The sequence below is a fragment of the Atractosteus spatula genome, chromosome 25 (assembly GCF_055471065.1).
Source record: "Atractosteus spatula isolate fAtrSpa1 chromosome 25, fAtrSpa1.hap1, whole genome shotgun sequence".
Classification (NCBI taxonomy): Eukaryota; Metazoa; Chordata; class Actinopteri; order Semionotiformes; family Lepisosteidae; genus Atractosteus; species Atractosteus spatula.
The window spans coordinates 4,898,872-4,921,831 of record NC_142730.1 but is presented as its reverse complement, the minus strand read 5'-3'; the positions used below and the strand labels follow the sequence as shown (position 1 = coordinate 4,921,831).

The following is a 22,960-nucleotide window of genomic DNA, read 5'->3' as shown; positions in this document are numbered from 1 at the left end:
CTCACAGTGATGTCCCCCTTTCCGCTCGGAAAGAGGAGCCCCACCCGAGTGGCAGCGCCTCTTCCGGACTGTCGGAAAAGGCGGGCCGCCAACTCTCTAACGTGTTCATGACTTCTCATTCATGTCGGTACTGTTGCTGCCGTGTTCCGGTACTGACTCTCTGTGCGTCTGTCTGCAGGCGTGCGCCCCCCTGTGGTCGCAGGAGTGCGGTACCTCTGTGTTCAGCACTGGGATCTGCGCTTCTGTGGACAACAGCTTCCAGCCCAAGGAGACCATCGCGCCCACGGCACAGAGTACGACACAGGAACCCGCGCCTGGCCCGGCCCGGGTCTCGGGGGCCGACTGGGCCAGACTGCAGTCAACAGGACTGCGGCCCGTGTGGTTCCAGGTCCTGGCCAAGACGGGTCAGGTCAATGCATCACAGTCCAGTCAGTATAGCCCAGTGCAGAACCAGAGCATTCAGAAGTGGTCAGTCTGGGACAGAAATAGGTAATACAACACAGGTCAGTCCGGTCCAGAGCTGTGTCATCTGTCACGGGTCAGTCCGGTCCAGATCTGTGTCATCTGTCATGGGTCAGTCTGGTTCAGAGCTGTGTAATCTGTCACAGGTCAGTCCGGTCCAGATCTGTGTCATGTGTCTCGGGTCAGTCCGGTCCAGAGCTGTGTCATCTGTCACGGGTCAGTCCGCTCCAGATCTGTGTCATCTGTCATGGGTCAGACCGGTCCAGATCTGTGTCATCTGTCACGGGTCAGACCGGTCCAGATCTGTGTCATCTGTCACGGGTCAGTGAAGAGCTCAGTGTGGTTCAGTGCAGGACAGCTGCAAGGGTGTGGCTGTGTATGTTCACCACACTAGACCGGGGAGGCTGGGCTGCATGACTCCAGGAACCGAGCATGTCTGTGTGCATCTTTCCTTCACAGGGTGTGCCACCTTCATGGACATTGTGATTGTGCTGGACGGCTCCAACAGCATCTACCCCTGGTACGAGGTGCAGAACTTCCTCAGCAACATCCTCAGCAAGTTCCACATCAGCCCGGAGCAGATGCAGGTGAGTCTCCCCTCCGCCCCCTGCCACCCCTGTTAGCACCCCAATACTGGACCCGCCCCCCAGAGCTTTGCGTCAGGTCCGAGCGCCCGTCTCTCTGGAGGTGATGCCAGAGGCTGTAGCAGCAGGTACGGGACAAGGCCACTCCTGTCAGGGTGACACCAGTTTCTTCCCAGCTACAGCTAAGACCTGTCCCACGCACGGGAGAAATCCCTGCCAGGCTCTTAGATTTGGGAGTTACAACCAGACATCTGTGCCAGGCTCTTAGATCTGAGATTTACCAGCAGAAATCTGTGCCAGGCTCTTAGATCTGAGATTTACTAGCAGAAATCTGTGCCAGGCTCTTAGATCTGAGATTTAACAGGAGAAATCTGTGCCAGGCTCTTAGATCTGAGATTTACCAGCAGAAATCTGTGCCAGGCTCTTAGATTTGGGATTTACTAGCAGAAATCTGTGCCAGGCTCTTAGATCTGAGATTTACTAGCAGAAATCTCTGCCAGGCTCTTAGATCTGAGATTTAACAGGAGAAATCTGTCCCAGGCTCTTAGATATGAGATTTAACACCAGACATCTGTGCCAGGCTCATAGATCTGAGATTTAACAGGAGGAATCTGTGGCAGGCTCTTAGATCTGAGATTTAACACCAGAAATCTGTCCCAGGCTCTTAGATCTGAGATTTACCACCAGAAATCTGTGCCAGGCTCTTAGATCTGAGATTTAACACCAGAAATCTGTCCCAGGCTCTTAGATCTGAGATTTACCACCAGAAATCTGTGCCAGGCTCTTAGATTTGGGATTTACTAGCAGAAATCTGTGCCAGGCTCTTAGATCTGAGATTTACTTGCAGACATCTGTGCCAGACTCTTAGATCTGAGATTGAACAGGAGAAATCTGTCCAAGGCTCTTAGATATGAGATTTAACACCAGACATCTGTGCCAGGCTCTTAGATTTGAGATTTAACACCAGAAATCTGTGCCAGGTTCTTAGATCTGAGCTTTAACATCAGGCTGGGTCTGTGAATTGTGCCTGAATCTGCTGACTGTGGCCGCTACAGACATGCTGCCTCAAGCAGCAGAGCCCCCGACAGCGCAGGGCTCCGCGGGCAGAGCCGGCGGACAGGAGCTCGTGCCGCGTTCCCCCCGCTGAACAGGACCGCCGAAACCCAACACCCCTCGCCAGCAGCAGCCCAGAGGAATGTGGATCTCACTACGACGCCAAGCTCTCTCCTCCTTTAAATTAGAACCAGCAGCGGGGTTCAGGGTCGAGGAATGAGGACGCAGCCCACATCTGCGTCTGGGCACGCGTCTCTGCAGCGCCGAGAGGCCCTCAGCCTCGCGCCGCGGAAAACGAGTCGGGATTTATCCAGAGACGCAAATAAGGGTGGAAGGGTTGTCCTGTTTTCCAACGCAATCTGGGATTTGGGAACACTGGTCCTGCGGAGCGTGTTTTTTTGTGTCATCACACAGCTGGAAAATGAGCCATCTGAGAAGTTTCTCCTCCCGGAAAACACAGAGGATGAGAAAGCGGAGCTGAGCAGGAACAGGGCGAGAAGGAAATTCCTCTGGGCTTGGAGCTGTCCGGCGGCTGCCAGAATTAGCCATGTTCTGGTGACCGTGCCCCGCCTGCGGTCAGCTGCTCCTTGGCGTTAACCCATGGCTGGCCGCCGGCAGGACTTAGAGAGCGTCGTGAGCTCCTCCGTCCTGTCTCTTCACCCCTGACCCCTGACCCCTGACCCCGGCGAAGCTCCCCGCAGCCCAGAGTTCTGCTCTGCTGGCTGAGCCCTGTCTTTCTCCCCAGATCTGAAGAGACCCAGACCCAGAGCCAGACAGTATTTCTGGACTTTCAAAAACATGAGGCTGAGTGGTTTTCAAAGAGACATAATAACAGAATAGTTTGGAAGTGAGAGGAAACCATTCTGCCCATGTGATTCATGTGGTTTTTAGTAGCCAGTTGGCTTCAGCATCATGACTGGGCAGCTTGTTACTCCCACCACTCTTTGTGTAAAAAATGTCTGTATGCCAATAGAGAAACATTTGGATTCCAGCGTATCCCATTTTTGTAGCAAATGTCAGATATTGAGCCTCTTTGTCCTTGTTTGATGTGTCAGTGTGTAACCATGCCCCGTTCTGCAGATGGGGGTTCTCCAGTGCTTAGAAGCTTCTGTGTCTATATTGCAGTATCTGTGCGTTAGAGCGCCCCCTGTCTGCAGGTGGCGGTGTTGCAGTACAGGGAAGCCTCTCTGTGTGTCTCGTCTTTTTTGTAGTGTCTGTGTATGACCGCAGGTGGGGGTGCGGCAGTACGGAGAAGTGTCTGTGCGTCTATAGTGCTGTATCTGTGTTTAACAGCGCCCCCTGTCTGCAGGTGGGGGTGCTGCAGTACGGAGAAGTGTCTGTGCGTCTATAGTGCTGTATCTGTGTTTAACAGCGCCCCCTGTCTGCAGGTGGGGGTGCTGCAGTACGGAGAAGTGTCTGTGCACGAGTGGTCGCTGAAGGACTATCAGACGACGCAGGAGGTGGTGGAGGCAGCCAAGAACATCAGCCGCCAGGAGGGCAGAGAGACCCGCACGGCCTACGCCATCCACATGGGCTGGTGAGAGAGGATCCCCTCTCCGACAGAGAGCAGGAGGCGGGGGGTGGAAGCGCTCGGTGGCGGGTTCGAGACCGCGGAGAGGGATTGCAGGAGACGAAGCTGGCGGCACTGCTCTGTGCCACCCAGGGCACGGCCAGGACTCGCTCAGCTCCTGGCGAAAGAGTGACCCGTGACTCCCCCAGCAGCGTGGATGAGGGAGGGGAGGGGACCCCGTCTGCTCTTCCTCACTCTGACCGCGGGCCGGGGGGCCGGGGGGCCGGGGGGCTAGGGGGGCTGGGGGGGGGGCACGCTGAGCTGAGCTGCAGCATAGAGACTGGGCGCGCAGGAACGACCAGCTGGTAAATCCTGCAGACCTTGTTGAGGAGAGGGGGGGGGGCGGGCCAAGGCCAGCCCGGCGCAGGAAGCCGCTGCTGGAAGAGATCCGTCTCCGGCACGGCGGCGCTGAGTCAGCAGGCTCTCCTGCCAGCTGTGAAAACACCGGAACAGCCCCCACACTGCCAGGAATGTGCTCACAGGAGAGACGCACAGACCCAGGCCCAGCCAGGACTGTGTACCGGCTGACAGACTGATCCATTTGCCCCCGTAGCACGGAGGCCTTCAGCCCAGAGAGGGGCGCCAGAGAGGGCGCCACCAAGGTGATGATCGTGGTGACGGATGGGGAGTCACATGACGGAGAGGAGCTGCCCGAGGCGCTGGCGGAGTGCGAGAAACGCAACATCACGCGTTACGCCATTGCGGTGAGTCTGGGGGCGCTGGGAGATGCACCCCATTCAAACAGAAGAACACTGTGATCTGTGTTAGTGTTACAGGTAGAGACACAGCCCTTACAGAGTCAGGATATTCATCTCCCTGCCAGTCTGGGACAGACAGAGAGCTGTAAAGGAGCCCCAGTCTCACTGTGATCTGTGTCAGTGTTACAGGCAGAGACACAGCCCTTATAGAGTCAGGATATTAATCTCACTGCCAGTCTGGGACAGACAGAGAGCTGTAAAGGAGCCCCAGTCTCACTATGATCTGTGTCAGTGTTACAGGTAGAGACACAGCCCTTATAGAGTCAGGATATTAATCTCACTGCCAGTCTGGGACAGACAGAGAGCTGTAAAGGAGCCCCAGTCTCACTGTGATCTGTGTCAGTGTTACAGGTAGAAACACAGCCCTTATAGAGTCAGGATATTAATCTCACTGGGACAGACAGAGAGCTGTAAAGGAGCCCCAGTCTCACTATGATCTGTGTCTCTGTTACAGGTAGAGACACAGCCCTTACAGAGTCAGGATATTAATCTCACTGGGACAGACAGAGAGCTGTAAAGGAGCCCCAGTCTCACTGTGATCTGTGACAGTTTTCTGTTCCAGACAGTGACAGGGGAAGGTGTGGAGTGAGAGAGTGCAGATGCACATGGGTGACAAGGGCTGCTGGAGTGTGTGTCAGGCCCCAGGGCTGGTGGTGCTTGACCAGCCTGGACTGTCACTGACCCCTCTTCTAAGTGTATTAGACCTGCATCACAGACACATTCCAGGGAATGACCCCTCTTGAGATACAAATAGGAAATGCTAGTGTCTCCAGACCTACAAGTAGATTTCCGGTACATATTCTGCAGTGAGTTTTGTATTGAGATGTTTTTTTTGTGAAACAGCAATTCTTGAGCCTGGAGTGTATTTATGTGGGTAAGATGCATGTGGTTAAGTCAGAAAGGCTCCCAAAATACCCTTTGCGTCTTTCAGTAATTGCAGCGCTGGAGATGTAAAAATAGGAGCTGAGCCTAAAGCCAGGTTTCTGGTTTGGTGACACACTGGCAGTAATTACAGAGGGAAGGAAGGAGGGAGGGAGAGACAGAAGGGAGGGGTAGAGCGAGGGAGAGGGATAGAGAGCCGGAGAAAGACAGGAGTGTTCCAGACGTGGCCGGACACACCCTCTCTCTGCCTGCCTAAATTCCTGTCCGCTACGGAAGGGCGCAGTGCCGGCAGGAGCTTCCCTGGGGAGGTGCGAGCACAGGCAGGCAGGGCACGGAGTGAAGCACACTGACTTCACCTCCCCAGGCGAGCTCGCAAGAGGGAGCTCCAGAGCTGGCCGCTCTGCTGCTTAGTGCCTGCTGCCCTGTCCATCTGTGGACTGGAGCACTCCCTGCTGGCTTATCCCTGCAGCATCCCCGCTCCCAGCTCATCCCAACGTGTCCCAGCTCATCCCAAAGTATGCCAGCTCATCCCAGTGTGTTCCAGCGTGTCCCAGCTCATCCCAATGTATCCCAGCTCATCCCACTGGGTTCCAGCGTGTCCCAGCTCATTCCAAAGTATGCCAGCTCATCCCAGTGCGTTCCAGCGTGTCCCAGCTCATCCCAACATATCCCAGCTCATCCCAGTGCGTTCCAGCATGTCCCAGCTCATCCCGACGTATCCCAGCTCATCCCACTGCGTTCCAGTGTGCCGCTGCTCATCCCACTGCGTTCCAGTGTGTCTCGGCTCATCCCAACATATCCCAGAGCATGCCAGCACATCCCAGTGCATCCCAGCATGTCCCAGCTCATTCCACCGTATCCCAGCGCACCTTGGACTGTCCTCTACGCTGGAGTCTGCGCCTCTGCCTCCTCTGCCACCGCAGCAAGACTTAGGATACAGTCCTCCCACAGCGCCCCCCGGGGGCATAAACTGCAGCTTTACTTCCCGATTCACACCCCAGCCGCGCGCCCGGGACCGTCCTCTGCCCTGGCCTGCGGAGCCTCCCTCCCCTGTGACCACAGCAAAAAACCTGGGCAGCACCTTTCCTGCCCAGCCCTGCTCTCGGGAGGCGCCGCCAGCTGACGGGAGCACCTTAGCTCCCCTGCCCCTGTCGCTTTCTCCCCGGCAAGCTGCCCGTCACGGAAAAGACCCCGCCGAGCTTTGAGCTCCCCTGCTTGCGTGACTGAGCTCCCGGTTTACTGGCTCGGGGTGCGGTCAGCGCGTGCTGGACCGGAGCAGGCTACCTGCTGTGGCTCGCGGGCTCAGGAGGAGAGATCTAACTGCCCTGAACCCGAATCCCCACCCAGTGGCCCCTGTCCTGCCGCTGGGCTGAAGGTGCGAACCCCTGGTGGACGGAGAGAATGAGGCCGGCGGTCCTGATGGGAGCGGATGGACAGAGGAACGGAAGTGTCCCGCAGCAGCAGGGAGCGGAGAGCGGACAGGGGGACGCGCGGGATCAGTTCTGGGAATGGCCGGTCAGGGGGTCCTCGCAGGAGTCGGACCCCTGCATGGTTAGTGCAGGGCGCTGGGAGCCGGGCTGGTGGCAGCTGTGCCCGCGCAAGAGGACAAGCTTCGCTCCCGTTTCCTGCCCCCTTATCAGCACGAAGTCCCGCCGGCAGCAGCCAGGGACGGGGTGGACACAGAGAGCTCACCACGCCCGCCGCGCTTGACGGCTTCGCTGCTAAACGGATTCGGCAGTACTCACGCTGCAGCTGGAATACAGTAATGTGCCACTATGTATCAAAATTGACTAGTTAAGTATCTGTTCATATCACAGGTGTGTGTGTGTACAGGTAACGCTGTCAGTGTCACAGGTGTGTCTGTGTACAGGTAACGCTGTCAGTGTCACAGGTGTGTCTGTGTACAGTAACACTGACAGCGTCACAGGTGTGTGTGTGTACAGGTAACGCTGTCAGTGTCACAGGTGTGTCTCTGTACAGGTAACGCTGTCAGTGTCACAGGTGTGTCTGTGTACGGGTAACACTGACAGTGTCACAGGTGTGTCTGTGTACAGGTAACGCTGTCAGTGTCACAGGTGTGTCTGTGTACAGGTAACACTGACAGCGTCACAGGTGTGTCTCTGTACAGGTAACGCTGTCAGTGTCACAGGTGTGTCTCTGTACAGGTAACGCTGTCAGTGTCACAGGTGTGTCTGTGTACAGGTAACGCTGTCAGTGTCACAGGTGTGTCTCTGTACAGGTAACGCTGTCAGTGTCACAGGTGTGTCTGTGTACAGGTAACACTGACAGTGTCACAGGTGTGTCTCTGTACAGGTAACACTGACAGCGTCACAGGTGTGTCTGTGTACAGGTAACGCTGTCAGTGTCACAGGTGTGTCTGTGTACAGGTAACACTGACAGCGTCACAGGTGTGTCTCTGTACAGGTAACGCTGTCAGTGTCACAGGTGTGTCTGTGTACAGGTAACACTGACAGCGTCACAGGTGTGTCTGTGTACAGGTAACGCTGTCAGTGTCACAGGTGTGTCTCTGTACAGGTAATGCTGTCAGTGTCACAGGTGTGTCTGTGTACGGGTAACGCTGTCAGTGTCACAGGTGTGTCTGTGTACAGGTAACGCTGTCAGTGTCACAGGTGTGTCTCTGTACAGGTAACACTGACAGCGTCACAGGTGTGTCTGTGTACAGGTAACACTGACAGCGTCACAGGTGTGTCTCTGTACAGGTAACGCTGTCAGTGTCACAGGTGTGTCTGTGTACAGGTAACACTGACAGTGTCACAGGTGTGTCTCTGTACAGGTAACACTGACAGCGTCACAGGTGTGTCTCTGTACAGGTAACGCTGTCAGTGTCACAGGTGTGTCTGTGTACAGGTAACACTGACAGCGTCACAGGTGTGTCTGTGTACAGGTAATGCTGTCAGTGTCACAGGTGTGTCTCTGTACAGGTAACACTGACAGCGTCACAGGTGTGTCTGTACAGGTAACGCTGTCAGTGTCACAGGTGTGTCTCTGTACAGGTAACACTGACAGCGTCACAGGTGTGTCTCTGTACAGGTAACGCTGTCAGTGTCACAGGTGTGTCTGTGTACAGGTAACACTGACAGCGTCACAGGTGTGTCTCTGTACGGGTAACGCTGTCAGTGTCACAGGTGTGTCTGTGTACAGGTAACACTGACAGCGTCACAGGTGTGTCTCTGTACGGGTAACACTGACAGCGTCACAGGTGTGTCTCTGTACAGGTAACACTGACAGCGTCACAGGTGTGTCTGTGTACGGGTAACACTGTCAGTGTCACAGGTGTGTCTGTGTACAGGTAACGCTGTCAGTGTCACAGGTGTGTCTGTGTACAGGTAACACTGACAGCGTCACAGGTGTGTCTGTGTACAGGTAATGCTGTCAGTGTCACAGGTGTGTCTCTGTACAGGTAACACTGACAGCGTCACAGGTGTGTCTGTACAGGTAACGCTGTCAGTGTCACAGGTGTGTCTCTGTACAGGTAACGCTGTCAGTGTCACAGGTGTGTCTGTGTACAGGTAACACTGACAGCGTCACAGGTGTGTCTCTGTACAGGTAACGCTGTCAGTGTCACAGGTGTGTCTGTGTACAGGTAACACTGACAGCGTCACAGGTGTGTCTCTGTACGGGTAACACTGACAGCGTCACAGGTGTGTCTCTGTACGGGTAACGCTGTCAGTGTCACAGGTGTGTCTGTGTACAGGTAACACTGACAGCGTCACAGGTGTGTCTCTGTACGGGTAACACTGACAGCGTCACAGGTGTGTCTCTGTACAGGTAACACTGACAGCGTCACAGGTGTGTCTGTGTACGGGTAACACTGTCAGTGTCACAGGTGTGTCTGTGTACAGGTAACGCTGTCAGTGTCACAGGTGTGTCTGTGTACAGGTAACACTGACAGCGTCACAGGTGTGTCTCTGTACGGGTAACGCTGTCAGTGTCACAGGTGTGTCTGTGTACAGGTAACACTGACAGCGTCACAGGTGTGTCTCTGTACGGGTAACACTGACAGCGTCACAGGTGTGTCTCTGTACAGGTAACACTGACAGCGTCACAGGTGTGTCTGTGTACGGGTAACACTGTCAGTGTCACAGGTGTGTCTGTGTACAGGTAACGCTGTCAGTGTCACAGGTGTGTCTGTGTACAGGTAACACTGACAGCGTCACAGGTGTGTCTGTGTACAGGTAATGCTGTCAGTGTCACAGGTGTGTCTCTGTACAGGTAACACTGACAGCGTCACAGGTGTGTCTGTACAGGTAACGCTGTCAGTGTCACAGGTGTGTCTCTGTACAGGTAACGCTGTCAGTGTCACAGGTGTGTCTGTGTACAGGTAACACTGACAGCGTCACAGGTGTGTCTCTGTACAGGTAACGCTGTCAGTGTCACAGGTGTGTCTGTGTACAGGTAACACTGACAGCGTCACAGGTGTGTCTCTGTACGGGTAACACTGACAGCGTCACAGGTGTGTCTCTGTACGGGTAACGCTGTCAGTGTCACAGGTGTGTCTGTGTACAGGTAACACTGACAGCGTCACAGGTGTGTCTCTGTACGGGTAACACTGACAGCGTCACAGGTGTGTCTCTGTACAGGTAACACTGACAGCGTCACAGGTGTGTCTGTGTACGGGTAACACTGTCAGTGTCACAGGTGTGTCTGTGTACGGGTAACGCTGTCAGTGTCACAGGTGTGTCTGTGTACAGGTAACACTGACAGCGTCACAGGTGTGTCTCTGTACAGGTAACGCTGTCAGTGTCACAGGTGTGTCTGTGTACAGGTAACACTGACAGTGTCACAGGTGTGTCTCTGTACAGGTAACGCTGTCAGTGTCACAGGTGTGTCTGTGTACAGGTAACACTGACAGTGTCACAGGTGTGTCTCTGTACAGGTAACACTGACAGCGTCACAGGTGTGTCTCTGTACAGGTAACGCTGTCAGTGTCACAGGTGTGTCTGTGTACGGGTAACACTGACAGTGTCACAGGTGTGTCTCTGTACAGGTAACACTGACAGCGTCACAGGTGTGTCTGTGTACGGGTAACACTGTCAGTGTCACAGGTGTGTCTCTATGCAGGTAACGCTGAGAGCGTCACAGGTGTGTCTGTGTACAGGTAATGCTGTGAGTGTCACAGGTGTGTCTGTGTACAGGTAATGCTGTCAGTGTCACAGGTGTGTCTCTGTACAGGTAACGCTGTCAGTGTCACAGGTGTGTCTGTGTACAGGTAACGCTGTCGGTGTCACAGGTGTGTCTGTGTACAGGTAAAGCTGTCAGTGTCACAGGTGTGTCTGTGTACAGTAACACTGACAGCGTCACACAGGTGTTTCTGAATACAGGTAACAGTGCTGATATCTGTGACTATACTGCCCCCCTCAGGTCCTGGGACACTATATCCGTCGACAGCAGGACCCTGAGACCTTCATCAACGAGATCAAGTACATCGCCAGCGACCCCGATGAGAAATATTTCTTCAATGTGACAGACGAGGCGGCCCTGAATGATATCGTGGACGCCCTCGGAGACCGCATCTTCAGCCTGGAGGGTGAGGGTGGGAGGGGGGAGGAGAGGGAGAAGAGTGGCTGAGGGAGAGGAAGACCACAGGACGTGGCCAAAAAAACACAGCCCAGAGGTGCTGGATCGTGTCTCATGGCTGTGGTGTTGTTCCAGGGACGCTGGGATACAACGAGAGCTCCTTCGAGATGGAGATGTCCCAGATCGGCTTCTCCACACACGTGCTGGACGTGAGTCTGACCGAAGAGAGATCAGAGAGAAACAAACCTCTGATCGGGGCTGTCTGTATGGATCTGCGCTCCGTCTGATCGGGGCTGTCTGTATGGATCTGCACTCTGTCTGATCGGGGCTGTCTGTATGGATCTGCTCTCTGTCTGATCGGGGCTGTCTGTATGGATCTGCGCTCTGTCTGATCGGGGCTGTCTGTATGGATCTGCGCTCTGTCTGATCGGGGCTGTCTGTATGGATCTGCGCTCCGTCTGATTGGGGCTGTCTGTATGGATCTGCGCTCTGTCTGATCGGGGTTGTCTGTATGGATCTGCTCTCTGTCTGATCGGGGCTGTCTGTATGGATCTGCGCTCTGTCTGATCGGGGCTGTCTGTATGGATCTGCGCTCCGTCTGATGGGGGCTGTCTGTATGGATCTGCGCTCCGTCTGATCGGGGCTGTCTGTATGGATCTGGGCTGCGTCTGATCGGGGCTGTCTGTATGGATCTGCTCTCTGTCTGATCGGGGCTGTCTGTATGGATCTGCGCTCTGTCTGATCGGAGCTGTCTGTATGGATCTGCTCTCTGTCTGATCGGGGCTGTCTGTATGGATCTGCGCTCTGTCTGATCGGGGCTGTCTGTATGGATCTGCGCTCTGTCTGATCGGAGCTGTCTGTATGGATCTGCGGTCTGTCTGATCGGGGCTGTCTGTATGGATCTGCGCTCCGTCTGATCGGGGCTGTCTGTATGGATCTGCGCTCCGTCTGATCGGAGCTGTCTGTATGGATCTGCGCTCCGTCTGATCGGGGCTGTCTGTATGGATCTGCGCTCTGTCTGATTGGGGCTGTCTGTATGGATCTGCGCTCCGTCTGATCGGAGCTGTCTGTATGGATCTGCGCTCTGTCTGATCGGGGCTGTCTGTATGGATCTGCGCTCTGTCTGATCGGGGCTGTCTGTATGGATCTGCGCTCTGTCTGATTGGGGCTGTCTGTATGGATCTGCGCTCTGTCTGATCGGGGCTGTCTGTATGGATCTGCGCTCTGTCTGATCAGGGCTGTCTGTTTTAATCTGCTCTCCGTCTGAACTGTCGTTCTGATCTGAATCGTCCTGAAAACTGTAGCTGTTCACCAGCTCCTCTGGGTGTCTGCAGGACGGGATCCTGTTTGGGACAGTGGGGGCGTACGACTGGGACGGCGGTGTGCTGAAGGAGGGGGCGCAGGGGCGCATCGTGCCGCCCCGTGAGGCGTTCGAGAAGGAGTTTCCCCTGGAGTTGAAGAACCACGCCGCATACCTGGGTAACGGCCGCTTCCTGTGTCGGGTCCCAGCAGGAGGCGATGTTAGCGAGGTGCAGGCCGAGGGCCCGGTGGTCAGTACTGGGGCTGGTCTGCGTGTTTCCAGCTCAGAAACAGTTCCGCAGTTCCATAACGGCCACTCGAGTGTCCGGTGGACTCCTGGACATGGATCCGGATCAGTCTTATTCACAGCGCTTTGTGAGATGGTGTTATCTGCCCTCTGTTTCGTCACCCCCACCTGTCGCCTTCCGGGAAGTCAAGGGCATCAGCATGTCAGCGTCTCTCCCTCAGAGGGTCAGTGCGGTAGTGCCTGAATGCGTCAGTGTCAGGGGTTCAGTGTCTGTGTCCGTGTGGCCCTGTGTCCTGCAGGATACACTGTGTCCTCCGTGACGGTGAAGAATGGCAAGCGACTGTACATCGCTGGAGCGCCGCGCTTCAAACACAAGGGCAAGGTCATCCTGTTTGACCTGAAGAGGAATGGAGACGTCACCATCTCCCAGGCCCTGAACGGAGAGCAGGTCTCTGTCACACCCTCACTCTCTCCGTGTCTTCTGTCTGTGTGTACAACACTCTGTTGTCCTCTCTAGTGTCTCTCCATCAGTGCTCAGAGCACTGTCTCTCTAGTGTCTCTCCATCACTGCTCAGAGCACTGTCTGTCTCTCTAGAGTCTCCCCATCACTGTCTCTCTCTCTGGTGTCTCTCCATCACTGTCTGTCTCTCTAGTGTCTCTCCATCACTGTCTGTCTCTCTAGTGTCTCTCCATCACTGCTCAGAGCACTGTCTGTCTCTCTAGTGTCTCTCCATCACTGTCTGTCTCTCTGGTGTCTCTCCATCGCTGCTCAGAGCACTGTCTGTCTCTCTAGAGTCTCCCCATCACTGTCTCTCTCTCTGGTGTCTCTCCATCACTGTCTGTCTCTCTAGTGTCTCTCCATCACTGTCTCTCTCTCTCTGGTGTCTCTCCATCACTGTCTGTCTCTCTAGTGTCTCTCCATCACTGCTCAGAGCACTGTCTGTCTCTCTAGTGTCTCTCCATCACTGTCTGTCTCTCTGGTGTCTCTCCATCGCTGCTCAGAGCACTGTCTGTCTCTCTAGTGTCTCTCCATCACTGTCTGTCTCTCTAGTGTCTCTCCATCACTGTCTGTCTCTCTGGTGTCTCTCCATCACTGTCTGTCTCTCCATCACTGTCTGTCTCTCTGGTGTCTCTCCATCACTGTCTCTCTCTAGTGTCTCTCCATCACTGTCTGTCTCTCTAGTGTCTCTCCATCACTGCTCAGAGCACTGTCTGTCTCTCTAGAGTCTCCCCATCACTGTCTCTCTCTCTGGTGTCTCTCCATCACTGTCTCTCTCTAGTCTCTCTCCATCACTGTCTGTCTCTCTAGTGTCTCTCCATCACTGCTCAGCGTATACGCTGTATATAACAAGGCTGTGCGGTGTCTGTGTCCCAGATCGGCTCGTACTTCGGCAGCGAGGTGTGTCCGGTGGACGTGAACAGAGACGGGGTCACGGATGTGCTGCTGGTGGCTGCGCCCATGTACCTGGGGTCCGGGAACAAGGAGGCCGGCCGGGTCTACGTGTACACTCTGAGCAGGGTGAGACGGGGGGAGAGGTGTGAGGGAGAGGAAGAGGAGAGGTAGAGAGGGGGAGGAAGGGGAGAAAGCATGACCGCGGCTCTGTGGAAATGACCCCCCTTCCTGCTGGCTCCGCCCTGCCTCCAGGTCCTGTTCACCCCGAACGGCACCCTGCAGGCCCACAGGAAGGCCCAGGACGCCCGGTTCGGGTATGCCATGGCCATGGTGCCGGACCTGAACCACGATGGGTACAACGACCTGCTGGTGGGCGCGCCTCTGGAGGACGGGCACCGCGGCGCCGTGTACATTTACCACGGTTACGGCACCTCCATCGTACCGCAGTACAAACAGGTGAGGGGGCGCCACTGGACCGGGCAGCAGCTCCCCCTACAGGGCGGGGGGATAGCCCTGTCCGGTCACTGGCCACTGTTTCCCTCTCCGCACAGCGGATCCCGGGCTCGGCGCTGTCTCCGGGGCTGCAGTACTTCGGCCGCAGTGTGAGCGGCCGGCTGGACCTGGACGGGGACGAGCTGCTGGACCTGGCGGTGGGAGCGCAGGGCAGCGCGGTGCTGCTGAGGTGAGCGGGGTCCGTCCGGTCCACACCTGCACCTGACCACACCTGACCACACCTGACCCCGAGAGATCAGAGCAACGAGTCACAGCCTTGTCCACACCTGACCACACCTGACCACCCCTGACCACACCTGACCCCGAGAGATCAGAGCAACGAGTCACAGCCTTGTCCACACCTGACCACACCTGACCACACCTGACCCCAAGAGATCAGAGCAACGAGTCACAGCCTTGTCCACACCTGACCACCCCTGACCACCCCTGACCACACCTGACCACACCTGACCGCGAGAGATCAGAGCAACGAGTCACAGCCTTGTCCACACCTGACCACACCTGACCACCCCTGACCACACCTGACCGCGAGAGATCAGAGCAACGAGTCACAGCCTTTTCCACACCCACACCTGTCCACTCCTGTCCACACCTGACCCTGAGAGATCAGAGTAACGGGTCACAGCCTTTTCCACACCTGACCACACCTGACCACACCTGACCGCGAGAGAGCAGAGCAACGAGTCACAGCCTTGTCCACACCTGACCACACCTGACCACACCTGACCCCGAGAGATCAGAGCAACGAGTCACAGCCTTGACCACACCTGACCACACCTGACCGCGAGAGAGCAGAGTAACGAGTCACAGCCTTGACCACACCTGACCACACCTGACCGCGAGAGAGCAGAGTAACGAGTCACAGCCTTGACCACACCTGACCACACCTGACCGCGAGAGCAGAGTAACGAGTCACAGCCTTGTCCACACCCACACCTGACCACACCCATCCACACCTGACCGCTAGAGAGCAGAGCAACGAGTCAGAGTCACAACCAGACCGGTCCTGCTGAGGCTACAGCATGACCACTGCTGCTTCACTTCACACTTAGGAACGGTAGTAAGTCCTGCTCCTCTGCCCGCTGTCTCCCTCAGTTCGCGCAGCATCGTGCAGATCAACGTCACGCTGTCCTTCCAGCCGCACTCCATCAACGTCATCCAGAAGAACTGCCAGCGGGGGGTGAGAGAGTCCGCCTGCCTCAACGCCACCGTCTGCTTCCACACCACCTCTCGCTCTCCCGGCACGGACAGAGCCCCCTTCGGTGAGTGCCCCCCGCAGACTCCCCGCCGAGCCACTGACACTGCCCTGACACCCAGAGACACCCTCCTGCCCCACAGAGCCACTGGCACTGCCCTGACACCCAGAGACACCCTCCTGCCCCACAGAGCCACTGGCACTGCCCTGACACCCAGAGACACCCTCCTGCCCCACAGAGCCACTGGCACTGCCCTGACACCCAGAGACACCCTCCTGCCCCACAGAGCCACTGGCACTGCCCTGACACCCAGAGACACCCTCCTGCCCCACAGAGCCACTGGCACTGCCCTGACACCCGGAGACACCCTCCTGCCCCACAGAGCCACTGGCACTGCCCTGGCACCCAGAGACACCCTCCTGCCCCACAGAGCCACTGGCACTGCCCTGACACCCGGAGACACCCTCCTGCCCCACAGAGCCACTGGCACTGCCCTGACACCCTCCTGCCCCACAGAACCACTTGCACTGCCCTGACACCCAGAGACACCCTCCTGCCCCACAGAGCCACTGGCACTGCCCTGGCACCCTCCTGCCCCACAAAGCCACTGGCACTGCCCTGACACCCAGAGACACCCTACTGCCCCACAGAGCCACAGACACTGCCCTGACACCCTCCTGCCCCACAGAGCCACTGGCACTGCCCTGACACCCAGAGACACCCTACTGCCCCACAGAGCCACAGACACTGCCCTGACACCCAGAGACACCCTACTTCCCCACAGAGCCACAGACACTGCCCTGACACCCTCCTGCCCAGCTACTGCCTTGATTGACAGATCCTGTTACTGGACGCCTTTACACAAAGGAGTGTGGGAGTGTGTAACAGGCTACCCAGCCATGTTGCTGACTTCAATACCCTTTGAAGAGATGGCTTGGCGAGCCCCTCGGATCACTTAGCTACCAAAAACAGCAAGAGCGAGCCGAATGGCCTCCTCTCATTTATAAATAATACTATTTATCGATCCAGACCTGCATGTGGGCGCCATGCTGGACGACAGGAAGTTCATGACCCGGGCCCTGTTCGACCAGAGCTCCCAGCGGCAGATCCAGACAGTGCTCCAGGCGCAGATCGACGAGGTCACCTGCTCCATGCTGCCCTTCCATGTCTTTGTGAGTGCAAGGAAGGGTATGAGACTCCTGGTGCACAGTGGTCTGACCCACTCCAGGTTTTACACTGCTGTCAGTCAGCTTCCCAGTGCACAGTGGTCTGATCCACTCCAGGTTTTACCCTCTCTTGGCTGTTATACTGTTGTCATTTTCATGTTATTTTAACTGCAGGGTGGTCAGCATAGCTGCCTCACAGCGCTGGGTTCAGTTCCTGGGCTGCTATCTGTGGGGAGTTTGCATGTTCTCCCCGAGTTCGCATGGGTGTCCTCTGGATGCTCTGATTTCCTCTCAAAGTCCAAAGACATACTGGTGGGTTAATTGGTTTGTGGGAAAACTGGCCCTGGTGTGAGTGTGTCTGCGCATGTCTGCGCTGTGATGGACTGCCCCCCCCGTCACCTGACTTGGTTGAAGGGGATAGAAAATGGATGGGCACCTTTAACTGCAGGTAGCTGTGATTGAAAATGACCTAACCTTGCTCCTACACTTGTGCCCGCTGCTTCTAGTAAAACCTGGAGTGGATCCGACTGCAGGCGGGTCTCCGTCCCTCACCTGTCCCTCTCTCCCTCCGCCCCAGGACACTGCCGACTACATCCGGCCCATCGGCTTCGCTCTGCGCTTCAGGATCAACGACACGGAGAGCGGCCCCGTGCTGGACGAGGGCTGGCCCACCTTCGCCAAGAGACTTGTGAGGGCGCTCGACCCCCCCCCCCCCCCGCCCCTGTACCCCAACCCGGCGGCGTGCAGTCAGCAGTCCTGGTCTTCGCCAAGTGTGCCATGTCATCACATTTCAGTCAGCTGAAAGAGGACTCACTGCTCACTGCTGCTTTTCGACTATTGATTTTAGTCACATTTTTGTCAGCAGTTTCATGCGGTTGTATAACATGCATAAAGGTTTTAGTTTGATTCTTTTTCATGGAACGTGGGGTAACAGTCTCTTTCCCCCCAGATCCCCTTCTTCAAAGACTGCGGGGAGGACGACGTGTGCGTGACAGACCTGGTGCTTCACGCCCACATGGACGTGTCGGGGTCCAGGTAGGGGCTCCCGAGATCACAGGGCAGGGGCGGGTGGAGACTCGCCTGCTGGAGCGGCATTGTGGACAGTGGACAGTGGACAGTGGACAGTGCAGTGGTCTAGTGTTCTCAGCTGACCGGTGCTCTCCGGACAGTGGTGTTGTGTCCTCAGATGACTGGTGCTCTCTGGATAGTGGACAGTGCGGTGATGTTGTGTCTTTAGCTGACCGGTCTGGACAGTGGACAGTGGACAGTGGACAGTGGACAGTGGACAGTGGACAGTGGACAGTGCAGTGGTGTATTGTTCTCAGCTGACTGGTGCTCTCTGGACAGCGGTGTTGTGTCCTCAGATGACTGGTGCTCTCTGGATAGTGGACAGTGCGGTGATGTTGTGTCTTTAGCTGACCGGTCTGGACAGTGGACAGTGGACAGTGGACAATGGACAGTGCAGTGGTGTAGTGTTCTCAGCTGTCCGGTGCTCTCCGGACAGTGGTGTTGTGTCCTCAGATGACTGGTGCTCTCTGGATAGTGGACAGTGCGGTGATGTTGTGTCTTTAGCTGACCGGTCTGGACAGTGGACAGTGGACAGTGGACAGTGGACAGTGGACAGTACAGTGGTGTAGTGTTCTCAGCTGTCTGGTGCTCTCCGGACAGTGGTGTTGTGTCCTCAGATGACTGGTGCTCTCTGGATAGTGGACAGTGCGGTGATGTTGTGTCTTTAGCTGACCGGTCTGGACAGTGGACAGTGGACAGTGGACAGTGCAGTGGTGTAGTGTTCTCAGCTGTCCGGTGCTCTCCGGACAGTGGTGTTGTGTCCTCGGATGACTGGTGCTCTCTGGATAGTGGACAGTGCGGTGATGTTGTGTCTTTAGCTGACCGGTCTGGACAGTGGACAGTGGACAGTGGACAGTGAGTGCAGTTTCTGCTCTCCGCAGACAGGAGCCCTACATCGTCCGCAGTCCGCGGCGCCGGCTGGCTGTGGAGCTGGTCCTGGAGAACCGGCAGGAGAACGCCTACAACACCAGCCTGCGCCTGCTCTTCTCCCGAAACCTGCACTTCTCCAGCCTCAGCAGCAAGGTGAGGCCCCGGGCCCCAGGGTGCCAGTGCTCGTCAGGGCTGAGCTGTGAAGGGGTTAACGGGCTCCCTCTGCCCCTGTCTCTCCAGGACGAGCCGCAGGTGAAGATGGAGTGCACAGCCCTGAGCTCCAACAGCCACTCCTGTAACGTCAGCTATCCCGTCTTCAGATCTCAGGCCAAGGTCTGTGTCCTGTGTCTGGACACCCTGTTCCTGTCCTGTGTCTGGACTTCCTGCATGTGTACCTGTCCTGTGTCTGGACTTCCTGTTCCTGCCCTGTGTCTGGACACCCTGTTCCTGTCCTGTGTCTGGACTTCCTGCATGTGTACCTGTCCTGTGTCTGGACACCCTGTTCCTGTCCTGTGTCTGGACTTCCTGCATGTGTACCTGTCCTGTGTCTGGACACCCTGTTCCTGTCCTGTGTCTGGACTTCCTGCATGTGTACCTGTCCTGTGTCTAGACTTCCTGTTCCTGCCCTGTGTCTGGACTTCCTGCATGTGTACCTGTCCTGTGCCTGGACCCCCTGTTCCTGTCCTGTGTCTGGACTCTCTGTTCCTGTCCTGTGTCTGAGGTAACAGTTAATGCAAACTGTTTTCTGTCTGAAGTGAGAGCTGAGAAAGTCTGTCCTTGCAGGCGACCTTTAACCTGGAGTTTGAGTTTAGCTGCATGTCCCTGCTGAACCGAGTGCAGATGAAGATGATGGCTACCAGGTAACCCACTGACGGTGACTCTGACGCAGACACTCTGAGTGGAGTGAGGTTGTGCAAGAGAACACACAACAAAGATAATAATCTAAGAGAGAACATTCAGCCCTTCATATGCGTACCGTTGTGCAGCCATTTCTTATAAGATTCCATGTCAGCTTGTCAGCTCCAACAAAGCACCTGGGCTGCCTGTGCCACACACCTGCAACTCTTTGTGTAAAACAGCACCTGCTGTTCCTGGTCCTCAATGTAACATGTTCTCTGGGTTTCCCCTGGTCCCTGTGTTTCCACTGAGGGTCCTCTGGTTTGACTCTGTCCTGTGTGTGCCCATCTGTGTGTTTCCACAGCGACAGTGCGGAGAGAGAAGAGACATTACACGACAACACAGCACAGCTGCTGGCGATGGTGCTGTACGAGCCCGATCTCTTCATCACCAGGTGAGACAGGAGTCACAAAGAATCACTTTTACAGACTCCTGCCGGTCCACTTTTCTGTGATCCTCTGCTCCTGCCTGTCCACCTGACTGTGATCCTCTGCTCCTGCCTGTCCACCTGTCTATCTGACAGGGTAAGGATGAAACCTGTGAATGTTATCAGTAACAGAATGATCATCTGTCTCCCTCACAGCGACTCCAACCTGAACCGCTACGAGGTCCATCCCACACGCACACCCTCTGAGGGCATCGGCCCCGAGTTTCACACCAACTTCAAGGTACGTCCTCACACACAGCTGCCTGGGTCAGGAGCCCAGAGGGTCTGTCAGGGTGTCTCAGTCTCTGTACAGGGGTGAAGCAGAGCTTTACCATCTCTCCCAAGATTCACCACAGTTTCACCTCATGTTCCCGGATTTCCTCTGCTTCCTGTCTCGGCTGCAGGTGCAGAACCTGGGCTGCTACCCGGTCAGCAACCTGGAGCTGCGCGTTCGGCTGCCCTCGCTGGCCGCGGCGGACGGCCCCTTCCTCTCCGTCTCCGAGGTCACCACACAGAACGTGAGTGCGGCCCCCCCGAGCCCCCCCCCCCCCAAGCTCCCCGCGGGCGAGCCGGGACTGAGCGCTGCCCCTGTCCCTGCAGGCATCCGGAGTGAACTGCAGCGTGCTCAGCGACCCGCGGGCCCTGAGGCAGGCGCAGCGCGATGTCCGGCCAGTCCACCCCGGGGACCTGCAGCACGCGGAGCAGCTGGTGAGACAGGGCTGCCCTCCCCAGCATGCACTGCTGTGTGCCAGGAGTGTCAGCGTGCCAGCGGCTTGACAACACTCTCACAGCCTCGCACTCTTCACCTCCCTCACTCTGCCTCCCTGTCACTCTTCTCCTCCCTCACTCTTCACCTCCCTCACTGTCACTCTTCACCTCCCTCACTCTGCCTCACTGTCACTCTTCCCCTCCCTCACTCTGCCTCCCTGTCACTCTTCACCTCCCTCACTCTGCCTCACAGCCTCACTCTTCACCTCCCTCACTGTCACTCTTCACCTCCCTCACTCTGCCTCCCTGTCACTCTTCACCTCCCTCACTCTGCCTCACAGCCTCACTCTTCACCTCCCTCACTGTCACTCTTCACCTCCCTCACTCTGCCTCCCTGTCACTCTTCACCTCCCTCACTCTGCCTCACAGCCTCACTCTTCACCTCCCTCACTCTGCCTCACAGCCTCACAGCCTCTCACTCTTCACCTCCCTCACTTTGCCTCACTGTCACTCTTCACCTCCCTCACTCTGCCTCACTGTTTCCCTTCACCTCCCTCACTCTGCCTCACTGCCTCACTGTCACTCTTCACCTCCCTGACTCTGCCTCCCTGCCTCTCGCTGTGACAGAACTGCAGTAACTCCTGGTGTGTGGAGGTGTTGTGTCGGATCGAGCAGCTCCAGCGAGGACAGGCAGCGCTGATCCAGGTCCGCCGCAGGATCCATGAGGACTTCTTCCGCCAGGTGAGGAGGGTCGCAGCGAAGACTGTGGACTCGTCCCTCTGAGACACTGAGATAATATCACAGTGAGAGACTGTTGACTCGTCTCTCTGACAGACTGAGAAAATGTCACACTGAACAGTCTGGTGTGTCTTTCAGTCTTACCTTTCAGGTTTTGACATTCAGGCAACAGGCTGATGTCTCCTGACATGATTAACTTCTTGATATCATGTCTTGATAATATACCACATTTGCTGGGCTTCAGTAAGAAAACGGTTTACTGACTCTTGACTCCCCGGCAGGCGAAGTTCAAGGCAGTGAAGATCTTCAGCTCCCACAGTCTGGCGGTGCCGGAGTCCAGCATGCTGTCACTGGGCCCTGCCGGGCTCTGGAGAGAGGTACTGCTCTGTGTGTGAGGGGCTGGGGACTGGCCGTGTGAGGGAGTTGGGGGCTCTGTGATCAGGCTCTGGGTGACCAGGTGGTCCTGACTCTGTGATCAGGCTCTGTGTGACCAGGTGGTCCCTGACTCTCCTGTGATCAGGCTCTGGGTGACCAGGTGGTCCCTGACTCAGTGATCAGGCTCTGGGTGACCAGGTGGTCCCTGACTCAGTGATTAGGCTCTGGGTGACCAGGTGGTCCCTGACTCTGTGATCAGGCTCTAGGTGACCAGGTGGTCCCTGACTCAGTGATTTAGCTCTGCATGCTGGGTGCTATGGCTGAGCAGCGCATGACCGGTTCCACGTGTCTCTGCAGACGGTGTTAGAGGTGCTGAAGGGCCGGTCCATCCCCATCTCTCTCTGGATCCTCATTGGCAGCATCATCGGGGGACTGCTACTGCTGGCACTCATCATCTTCCTGCTGTGGAAGGTGAGTGCTGCCCACACACACACAGGCTGCCTGGAGGGGACTCTGCACTGTGGCTGAGGCAGGCCAGACCCAGGGTGGAGCAGCCAGTGCAGTCTGGGACTAACACCCACAGCCCTGAACCTTCCTTCAGTCACAGTGAGAGATAATTACCAGGGGAACCCGATACCAGTTTGAAAAAAATCTTCAAAAGCACAGATCAAGTATAGCCAGAATATTCCTTAATGAACTGTGCTACATGAACCAGAATGTGCAAGCTACATGGAAGTGCCTTTAAAACCAAGGACAGGTGTCCTGGTGCTGCCGTGGTTAGCATTGCTGCCTCACAGCGCTGGGGCCATGGGTTCAGTTCCTGGAGTGCTGTCTGTGTGGAGTTTGCATGTTCTTGTTTTGCTCACGTGAGCTTCCTCCCTCAGTCCAAAGACACACTCGTAGGTGAATTGGCTTCTGGGAAAATTGCCCTTGGTGTCAGTGGGGCATGTCCGTGTCTGACCCGCGCCAGACTGGCCTGGTCCTGTCCAGGGTGGTGTATCCTGCCTTGCTCCAGTTGCTGGCCGGGATAGACTCTGTCTCCCCTGGGACCTGATTTGGATGAAGCTGTTCGAAAATGGATGGATGGGAAAGGAGGCACTTCTTTACACAAAGGGTGGCGGGGGTCTGGAACAAGGTATCCAGCCACTAACTGCTGAGTGGCTCCTCTCGCTCGTCTCCAGTCTCACCTCCTCTCTCCCTCTTCCTTGCCCTCCAG

At 56.3% G+C, this 22,960-nt stretch overlaps 1 protein-coding gene across 1 annotated transcript in view; it reads left to right on the top strand.

Moving 5' to 3' along the window:
- itga10 (integrin, alpha 10) overlaps window positions 1-22,960 on the top strand; it is a 29,222-nt gene that overhangs the window by 5,440 nt on the left and 822 nt on the right. Inside the window, exons 5-29 of the mRNA XM_088905137.1 lie at window positions 179-293; window positions 922-1,049; window positions 3,488-3,636; window positions 4,223-4,373; window positions 10,692-10,857; window positions 10,983-11,056; window positions 12,182-12,326; window positions 12,693-12,841; window positions 13,769-13,912; window positions 14,039-14,242; window positions 14,338-14,468; window positions 15,395-15,561; window positions 16,525-16,667; window positions 17,239-17,349; window positions 17,611-17,696; window positions 18,611-18,752; window positions 18,840-18,932; window positions 19,383-19,459; window positions 19,801-19,890; window positions 20,080-20,164; window positions 20,328-20,441; window positions 20,524-20,631; window positions 21,259-21,372; window positions 21,651-21,746; window positions 22,102-22,215. Coding sequence (XP_088761263.1) covers window positions 179-293; window positions 922-1,049; window positions 3,488-3,636; window positions 4,223-4,373; window positions 10,692-10,857; window positions 10,983-11,056; window positions 12,182-12,326; window positions 12,693-12,841; window positions 13,769-13,912; window positions 14,039-14,242; window positions 14,338-14,468; window positions 15,395-15,561; window positions 16,525-16,667; window positions 17,239-17,349; window positions 17,611-17,696; window positions 18,611-18,752; window positions 18,840-18,932; window positions 19,383-19,459; window positions 19,801-19,890; window positions 20,080-20,164; window positions 20,328-20,441; window positions 20,524-20,631; window positions 21,259-21,372; window positions 21,651-21,746; window positions 22,102-22,215 — 3,096 coding nt within the window. The remainder of the gene's footprint in view (window positions 1-178; window positions 294-921; window positions 1,050-3,487; window positions 3,637-4,222; window positions 4,374-10,691; window positions 10,858-10,982; window positions 11,057-12,181; window positions 12,327-12,692; window positions 12,842-13,768; window positions 13,913-14,038; window positions 14,243-14,337; window positions 14,469-15,394; window positions 15,562-16,524; window positions 16,668-17,238; window positions 17,350-17,610; window positions 17,697-18,610; window positions 18,753-18,839; window positions 18,933-19,382; window positions 19,460-19,800; window positions 19,891-20,079; window positions 20,165-20,327; window positions 20,442-20,523; window positions 20,632-21,258; window positions 21,373-21,650; window positions 21,747-22,101; window positions 22,216-22,960) is intronic.